The 9,787-nt window shown below is 38.0% G+C and overlaps 1 protein-coding gene across 1 annotated transcript; it reads right to left on the bottom strand.

Moving 5' to 3' along the window:
- Positions 1–5,183: 5,183 nt before the first annotated feature.
- On the bottom strand, positions 5,184–6,141 carry LOC100659431 (olfactory receptor 5P76-like). Its single transcript, XM_003412033.3, has one exon. It carries the CDS (start codon positions 6,126–6,128, stop codon positions 5,184–5,186), a length of 945 nt encoding a protein of 314 aa, XP_003412081.2. The 5' UTR covers positions 6,129–6,141.
- Positions 6,142–9,787: the final 3,646 nt, after the last annotated feature.

The following is a 9,787-nucleotide window of genomic DNA, read 5'->3' as shown; positions in this document are numbered from 1 at the left end:
GCCAAATGTTATCTTAATAGATTTTATTATGCCAATTAACTTAGATGTCCCCTGATACCATAGTCCCCAAACCCCTGTCCCTGCTCTCCTGGCCTTCGAAGCATTCAGTTTATTCAGGAGACTTCTTAGCTTTTGGTTTAGTCCAGTTGTGCTGACCTCTTCTGTATTGTGTGTTTTCTTTTCCTTCACCTAAAATAGTTCTTATCTGCTATCTAATTAGTGAAAACCCGTCTCCCTCCATCACTCCCTCCCCCCTGTCGTAACCATCAAGGAATATTTTCTTCTCTGTTTGAACTATTTCTCCAGTTCTTAGAATAGTTGTCTTATAGAGTATTTGTCCTTTTGCAACTGACTAATTTCACTCAGCATAATGCCTTCCAGATTCCTCCATGTTATGAAATGTTTCATGGATTCATCATTGTTCTTCATTGATGCATAATATTCCATTGTGTGAATATACCATAATTTATTTCTCCATTGTACCGTTAGGGGCACCTTAGTTGCTTCCATCTTTTTGCTATTGTAAACAGTGCTGCAGTGAACATGGATGTGTGCGTATATCTGTTTGTGTAAAGGCTCTTATTTCTCTAGGGTAGATTCCAAGGAGTGGGATTGCTGGATCATATGGTAGATCTATTCTAGCCTTTTAAGAAAGTGCCAAATCGATTTCCAAAGTTGTTGTACCATTTTACATTCCCACCGGCAGTGTAGAAGTGTTCGTCTCTCCACAATCTCTCCATCATTTATTGTTTCATGTTTTTTGGATTAATGCCAGTCTTGTTGGAGTGAGATGGATTTGCATTTCTCTAATGGCTAACGATCATGAGCATTTTCCTCATGTATCTGTTTGCCACCTGAATGTCTTCTTTAGTGAAGTGCCTGTTCATATCCTTTGCCCATTTTTTAATTGGGTTATTTGTCTTTTTGTAGTTGAGTTTTTGCAGTATCATGTAGATTTTAGAGATCAGGCACTGAGCGGAAACGTCATAGCTAAAAACGTTTTCCCAGTCTGTAGGTAACCTTTTTACTCTTTTGGTGAAGTCTTTGAATGAGCATAGGTTTTTGATTTTTAGGAGCTCCCAGTTATCAAGTTTCTGTTCTGTATTGTTAGCAATGTTTTGTATACTGTTTATGCCATGTATTAGGGCTCCTAGCGTTGTCACCATTTTCTCTTCCATGATCTTTATTGTTTTAGATTTTATATTTAGGTCTTTGATCCATTTTGAGTTGGTTTTTATGCATGGTGTGAGGTATGGGTCTTGTTTTATTTTTTTTCAGATGGTTATCCAGGTATGCCAGCACCATTTGTTAAAGAGACAGTCTTTTCCCCATCTAACTGATTTTGGGCTTTTGTCAAATATCAGCTGCTCATATGTGGATGGATTTATGTCTGGATTCTTAATTCAGCTCCATTGGTCTATGTATCTGTTGTTGTACCAGTACCAGGCTGTTTTGACTATTATGGCGGTATGATAGGTTCTAAAATCAGGTAGAGTGAGGCCTCCCACATTGTTCTTCTTTTTCAGTAATACTTTACTTATTCGGGCCCTCTTTCCCTTCCATATGAAGTTGGTGATTCGTTCCTCCATCTCATTAAAAAATGTCATTGGAATTTAGATCAAAATTGCATTGTATCTATAGATTGATTTTGGTAGAACAGACACTTTTACAATGTTAATTCTTCCTATCCATGAGCAAGGTATGTTTTTCCACTTATGTAGGTCTCTTTTGGTTTCTTGCAGTAGCGTCTTGTGGTTTTCTTTATGTAGCTCTTTTACATCTCTGGTAAGATTTATTTCTAGGTGTTTTATCTCCTTGGGTGTACTGTAAATAGTATCAATTTGGTGATTTCCTCCTCGATGTTCTTTTTGTTGGTGTAGAGGAATCCAACTGATTTTTGTAGGTTTATCTCATATTCTGATACTCTGCTGAACTCTGCTGCTAGTTTCGGTAGTTTTCTTGAAGATTCCTTAGGGTTTTCTGTGTATAAGATCATGTCATGTGCAAATAGAGATACTTTTACTTCTTTCTTACCATTCTGGATGCCTTTTATTTCTTTATCTAGCCTAACAGCTCTGGCTAGGACCTCCAGCACAATGTTAAATAAGAGTGGAGATAAAGGGCATCTTTGCCTGGTTCCCAGTCTCAAAGGGAATGTTTTCAAACTCTGTCCATTTAGGATGATGTTGGCTGTTGGCTTTGTATAAATGCCCTTTATTATATTGAGGAATTTTCCTTCTATTTCTATTTTACTGAGAGTTTTCTTTATCATGACTGGGTGTTGAACTTTGTCAAATGCCTTTTCTGCATTGTTTGATAAAATCATGTGATTCTTGTGTTTTGTTTTATTTACATGATGGATTACATTAATTGTTTTTCTAATGTTTAACCAACCCTGCATACCTGGTATGAATCCCACTTAATCATGGTGAATTGTTTTTTTGATATGTTGTTGAATTCTGTTGGCTAGAATTTTGTTGAGGATTTTTGCATATGAGTTCATAAGGAATATAGGTCTGTAATTTTCTTTGTGGTGTTTATACCCGGCTTTGGTATCTTTTTTTTTTTTTTTTGGTATCAGGGATATGCTGGCTTCATAGAATGAGTTTGGGAGTCATCCGTCCTTTTCTATGTTCTGAAATACCTTTAGTAATAGTGGTGTTAATTTTTCTCTGAAAGTTTGGTAGAACTCTGCAGTGAAGCCATCTGTGTGAGGACTTTTTTTTGTTAGGAGTTTTTGGATTACCTTTTCAATCTCTTCTTTTGTTATGGGTCTATTTATTTGATCTACCTCTGTGTTAGTTTATGTACGTAGTGTGTTTCTAGGAATTCATCCATTTCTTCTAGGTTTTCAATTTTTTTAGAGTACAATTTTTCATGGTAATCTGACATGATTCTTTTAATTTCAGTTAGGTCTGTAGTAATATCACCCATCTTATTTCTTATTCAGGTTTTTTGCTTCCTGTCATGTTTTTCTTTTGTCAGTTTGGCCAATGGTTTATGAATTTTGTTAATTTTTTCAAAGAGCCAGCTTTTGGTCTTGTTAACTCTTTCAATTATTTTCCTGTTTCCTATTTTATTCAGTTCTGCTCTAATTTTTATTTTTTCCTTTCTTCTAGTGCCTAAAGCTTTCTTTTGTTGCTGTCTTTCCATTTGTTCAAGTTTTAGGGATAATTCTTTGATCTTGGCTCTTTCCTCTTTTTGTATGTGTGCATTTATTGATATAAAGTGACCTCTGAGCACTGCTTTCACTGTGTCCCAAAGGTTCTCACAGGAAATGTTTTCATTCTTCAGTATAAATTTGTAATGAATGAAATGATTAATGCCCTGTGATGATTATTTTATGTCATGAATATGCTGTGGTGCCCAGTTGTTTGGACAAACACTGGTCTAGATGTTGCTATAGAGCTATTCACATGGGATTAACATTAAACCAATTAATGTTAAACTAAGCAGATTACCCTCCAAAATGTGGATGTGCTTCATCCAAACTGTTGAAGGCCTTATGAGAAAACTATGGTTTCTTGAAGAAGGATTTGGCTTCAATACTGTAAGTAAACATTGCTGGAATTTTCAGCCTTTTACCTGACATATGGATTTTGGACTTTCTTGCCTGCCTAATCCTGTGAGCTAGTTTCTCAAAATCAGTCTCTCTGGTGGCACAGCAGCTAAGCACTTGGCTACTAACCAAATGGTTGGCATTTGGAACTACCAGCCAGTCAGGAGGAGAAAGTTGTGCAAGTCTACTTCCCTAAAGATTACACCACTGGAAACTCTATGTGGCAGTTCAGTTGAAATCAACTTGACCACCATGAGGCTATTTACATATATTCCAGAATATATATGCAGCTCTGGGTGATGCAAACGGTTTGCTTTGGTCTGCCAACTAAGGTTGACAGTTCTAACCCAACCAACAGTGCTATGGATGAAAGAACTGGCAATCTACTTCCATAAAGAGTATAGCCAAGAAAACCATATGGAGCATTCTAGTCTGTAACACGTGGTGTCACCACGAGTCTCAATTGATTGATGGCAACAGGTTTAGCTTCCATAATCATGTAAGCCAGTTCCTCTAGAAAAATCCCTCTCTCTCTTTAGCTGTGCTCACCATGAGATTTCCTCAAAATGACCAAACCTGCAGTTGCCGGAACAGAAGGCTCAAAGGTATGTTCTCCGTTTTTCTCTCTCTACTGGTTCTGTTTTTCTAGAGAAACCGGAATAAGACATGCTGTGTGTTTCTATTTACCAAAAGATTGAATTTGTGTCTGAATCACCAAGTCAGGAAAGGAAACAGAAATAAATGTAGCAGTCATCAGCATATAGAGATTCATTTAGCCTGTCCAGAGGGGTAGTCACTATTTCAGCTGAGAAACAGCCCCGTCCCCTTCAGTTTTATGAGCAGGATGTGGGCCTGATCATAAATTCCTCCAAGATTTTCTTCCTCACAGACTCAATGTCATCCAGTTTGCTGGATTCTCCTGGTAATCCTTTTTTGCTTTTGCTTTGCTTAGTCGCTGATGAGTTTGGGAGTTGTGTTCATTCCCTCAGGGGAATTCATCTCTTCTGATCTGATAGAGGAATTCACAGGTTGGTCGGGGTGGTCTCATCCTCTTAGACTCTGGGGACCCCTTATATCCAAGGCCAGAGTCAGAACCCAGAAACACAGGCTGGAATTTTAAGAGTCCATAGAGACCAACCCCAGCAGATAAGCTTTCTTCAAGCACCATGTCTACAGCAGTTTTACTGTCAGGTTCCACTTTGTTATTTCCCCTCAGAAGGTACTCAGTCAAGACAAAACCAGGATTATCGGGCTCATCTCACCATAATCTGCTGTTGAAAATGAGCATGGCCTTAAAGGTTTGTAAGTACAATAACTGTGACTTATGACATAGAATTTCTTTTGAAAAATCATATATGAATAAAACTTGAAAAGGATTTTCAGTAGAGTAAGATTTTTTTATGTGAACCAATTTGTGTTTCTTAAATTGAAATTCAATTTAATTTATTAAAATTAACTCACTATTGTCTAAGATTTACTGTCTGAAAATCCACCCCCATGTATACCGTGAAGCCTCATATGGCTAATTATTTGCAAATATATTTTGCTCACAGGAACCAAATTTCTTTTAATATTACATTAATAGAATATTATTGCATCAAACCCTACAAAATAAGAGGTATTGCTAAGAAAATATTTTCCTACCCAGCTGTCTCCTGAGAGCAGCCTTAATCTCATTATTCCTGAGACTGTAGATGAGGGGGTTCAACATGGGGATCACCACCGTGTAGAGGACAGATACCAGCTTGTTCTGGTCAGTAGAGTAGCTGGACTTGGGCATCACATAAATGAATGTAACTGTCCCATAGTACAGGGTGACTGCAGTGAGGTGGGAGGTGCAGGTGGAGAAGGCCTTGTGGCGGCCCTGGGTGGAGGGCATCTTCAGGATGGTGATAAGGATATAAACATAGGAGGCGGCTATGATAAACAGTGTGATCGTAATAATGGAGCCAGCAGAAAATGAGGGGACCAGTGCAGGGATACTGACATCAGAACAGGAAAGTTCAACTAAAGGAGCAAAATCACAGAAAAAATGGTTGACTCGATTAGGTCCACAAAAGAATAAAGAAAAGAAGGAAATGGTAAAAGAGGAAGCATTGAGAAAACCACCTACATAAGCCACAGAGAATAACTGATCACACACTTGCGTGGACATTTTAGCTGAATAAAGCAGTGGGTTGCAGATTGCTACAAAGCGATCATAGGCCATGGCAGCCAGAAGAAAGAACTCAACTGTCCCGAAGAAAGCAGCTGATCCATGTTGGAGCCCACATCCAAGATAGGAGATTGTATTTTCTTCCACCAGGAAGCTTATAAGCATATTGGGTGTGACAGAGGATGAAAGCCCTATGTCAGTCAAAGCCAAGTGGCTCAGGAAAAAATACATAGGATGATGGAGCTGAGAAGAGATTCTGATCAGAATGATTGTGCTGAGATTGCCATATATGGTCACAAGATAGATACAAAGGATGACCGTGAAGAGGATGACCCGAAGGGTAGGGTCTTCTGTTAAGCCCAATAAAATGAACCCTGTCACTGCAGTGTGGTTCCCATCCACCAGGGAATCCATGAGACAATGTAGCTGGTATGAGAAATGATCTGTGATGAAAAAGTTGCATTAAAGAAGTTATAAATTTCATGGCTCCATTTTCATTAACACATATATGGAAAGTCATTATAAATAAAGTTATCATTCAAATGTCATTGCATATGAACAGGTAATGACAAATATATATTTGTCATTACCTGTTCATATGCAATTATATATATATATATATACACACACATACACACACATTTTTGTCATTGGCAAAAACACCAGAAATTTCAACATATGATGATTTTCTTTTTCATGTTTTTTTCCAAAAATGCATTTAAAGTGGTTTTAAAGCTAAAACATAAAAAAATAGAAACTGATTAGAATAACAAAAAGACTGGTGAGTATAATTCCAAACAAAATACAGGATTGTAAATGAAAACTTAAGAAAAAGCTATGATTAATGACAAGCTTAATAAATAAGAAGATGGCTAAGATTTATATATATATAATATATATCTGTATGTATATATATATATGTGTGTGTGTGTGTATATATATACACATATCCAAAATCAAAACAACCCTTTTGCTATTGAGTCAATTCTGACTCATAGTAACCCTATAGGACAGAGTAGAACTGCCTCATGGGGTTTTCAAGGAGCGAGTTTTAGATTTGAACTGCCAACCTTTTGGTTAGCAGCTGTAACTCTTAACCACTGCACCACCATACATAGTTCCATTTTCTATAAAATAATACTAAATGCTGTCATTATTATTTTGTAGATGAGGAAACCGAGCGAAAGAGATTATGTAACTTGCGCAAGGGTATATAGCAAGTGGGGAGTCAAATTGTGAAGGCCAGCAAGCCTGACATTTCTTTAGTAACTATTCTATAAATGAAGTTAAATAATACCTCAAAATCCAACACAGTTGCCAATAGATGGATATTAGATTATCCTTTAAGGATTTTCACAGCTCATATATAAGGACTAGTTAGTTAATATATTTTACAATGTCTGTGGGTCACCATGGAGCTCTGGTGGTGCAGTGGCTAAAAGCTAGGCTGCTAACCAAAAGGTTGGCAGCTCAAATATACTGATTGCTTCTCGGTAACCAATGGGCAGTTCTACCCTGTCCTATAGGGTCGTCATGGGTCAGAATCACCTCCACAGCAATGGGTTTGATTTTTGGTTTATTGGTTGAATAAGATCATCTAAAACGAATAGAGATGCAACTGCTTTTGATAATAGTACCTGAAGGGAGTTTCAAATTAGGGATGAATGGAGTCAGCTTTTTTAAATGTATTCAATTTATAATTAAAATATTATTGTTTTATCAAGTACAGATAGCCCCCAACTTTGACCAGTTTCCATTCTGAGAAACCCTGTGTAAATTGGTTCTGAGGCAAATCAAATACTTCTTTTTGTTTGTTTGTTTTCAGTTTTCATAGCTCTCTATACAGCAGTGTTTTAAACAGTAAATCATAACATTGAACATCTTTGAGTGAACTTTTGAGAATGAAAACATCAGCAAATTATGCCCTGCAGCATTGTATGTAGTACATATTACTAATAATAAGATAAAGAAAAAACAAAAACAGTCCTAAGTGTGGTTCATCTGTAACTCATAAATCGGGGACTACTTAGTGTTTGAAATATTAGTCTAATTACTACGCAAAACACTATTTTTATCAGGACATTAGTAACGTGCATTTATTCACACAAATAATCATTTCCTACAGTAATAACGTTTCCTAATTGGAGCATTGTAGAATCAACTTTTGTTGTCTTCAACATAATACAAGTATGCATCGGTCCATGATAATGAGAACCAAACCCAGTGCCATCAATTCAATTTCAACTTATAGTGACCACATAAGACAGAGTAGAACTGGCCCACAGAGTTTCCAAGGAGCGTGTGGGAGATTTGAACTGCTGACCCTTCTGTTAGCAGTCGTAGCACTTAACCATTACGCCACCAGGGTTCCCATGATATGTTCTGTGAAACAGGATGTTATGTGATTTGGACGTTATGCTAACACCATGTTAAAAACCTTATGGGAGCCAGCTTCCAGTCGTCCTCGTCACAGCTATTGTCACTGCTGTTGCTCCTGGAACTGCAGGCAGAGAGCAGTGGAACCGGTGGTGGTAGGATCCAATCCAGGGGAAGTGAGGGAATGAAGAGGGGAGAGGGCAGAGGCGCCCAGCCCCACCCTCTGTTCTGCAAGCCTGAATAGTAGAAGCAACTCAGGCCCCCCGCAACCCCAGCCTCAGCCACTGTATGACTATACTCAAGAGCCCAGCCCAGAGCCATGTCCTCTGATTCACCTACCTGTATCCCACTTGTTGTCCAGTGCTGCAAGACTCTGAATTTGGGGTCTTTAAATCTGTTAAAAAAAACAATAATAAAACTCATTTCAGGCAAGTCAATTCCTACTCATAGCAACCCTGTGGAACAGAGTAGAACTGCCCTATCGGTTTTCCAAGGAGCAGCTGGTGGATTTGAACTGCTGATGTTTTGGTTAGCAGTCAGCTCTTAACTACTGGTCCAACCGAGCTCCATTAAAATGATTAGGGGGAAATAAATAAAAGGAGAGCTGCCTTCTATTAGAAAAAAGAAACACCGTGGGACCATGGACTATTTGCTGTCCAATGTTTTAAGCCACACACACTGTGTACAGCTGAAAAAAGTACAACCTAAAAATTTTAAAAGTTTACCCAGGATCACCCAGCTAGTGGGCTAGGTTTCCTCACATCTCCAAATTTTCTGGCTTTATATTCTGAGCTTTGTCCGCTGTTAAAAGCATTCAGACCCACAAGCAGAGTATGTTTATCTGCCAAGCTATTTACTAACAATAAATACCCAATGCATCTCAGAATCCACTCCATGGCAGTGGGTTTTTTTTTTTTTTTAAAATGGCTAAATATCTTGTTTAGATAGTGTTGAACGATCCTATGAGTTTCTGGTCATATGGAATCCTGGTAACTTGGATTATCTCTTTTTACTTACATGAAACTGAATGTGGAAACAGGAATTCAGCCAAAGATTCTTACTAGCTGGTTGATTGCTTGATTACGTGTGTCCTCTTTCCCACCCTTGGCTTGTGAGTACAGACTGCCTTGTAAAGTGATGTGTCCTCAGATGGTAAATGAAAATCAATAGTTCAGATTCATTCACACACACACACAAACTTTTGGAAAAACACTCATTTATCTTTGGTAATAATTCTAAAGTAACTGTGGTTACATAGATTATCATTTATTATTGTTTGCCTTTGGGAATAAATCTCTGAAGATTCTAGAGATTCAGCTGTGAATTCAGAAGCACCGTGGAGCATTACCACGTCCTGGAGTGCACACTGAGCAGGTGCGGTCCTCACAGGACTCTGTACATTCTCCAGTGGTCAATGTATTCTTTTGTTTCTCCGTAGATGTTCATGCACAGGCCTATAAATTTTGTTTAATAATTATTGAGGAGTGTAATATAAATTGTCTTAGGGCACGTATGAGTCAGAATCAACTCTATGGCAACTGGTTTGGTTTCAGTTTTCTACCTAAATATTGGTTCCACGTTTACTTTGATATTTCTGATTAAGGGATAAAACCAAAAAACCAAACCCAGTGCTGTTGAGTCAATTCCGACTCATAGCAGCCAGCCCTATAGGACAGAGCAGAACTGCCCCATAGAGT

This window comes from Loxodonta africana, chromosome 7, assembly GCF_030014295.1.
Source record: "Loxodonta africana isolate mLoxAfr1 chromosome 7, mLoxAfr1.hap2, whole genome shotgun sequence".
NCBI lineage: Eukaryota > Metazoa > Chordata > Mammalia > Proboscidea > Elephantidae > Loxodonta > Loxodonta africana.
Note: the sequence above shows the minus strand (reverse complement) of the source record. Positions and strands in the feature narration are given on the sequence as shown.

Coding starts and splice junctions, on each gene's coding strand:
- LOC100659431 (XM_003412033.3), bottom strand. CDS start 6,128: ATGGATTCCCTGGTGGATGGGAACCACACTGCAGTGACAGGGTTCATT.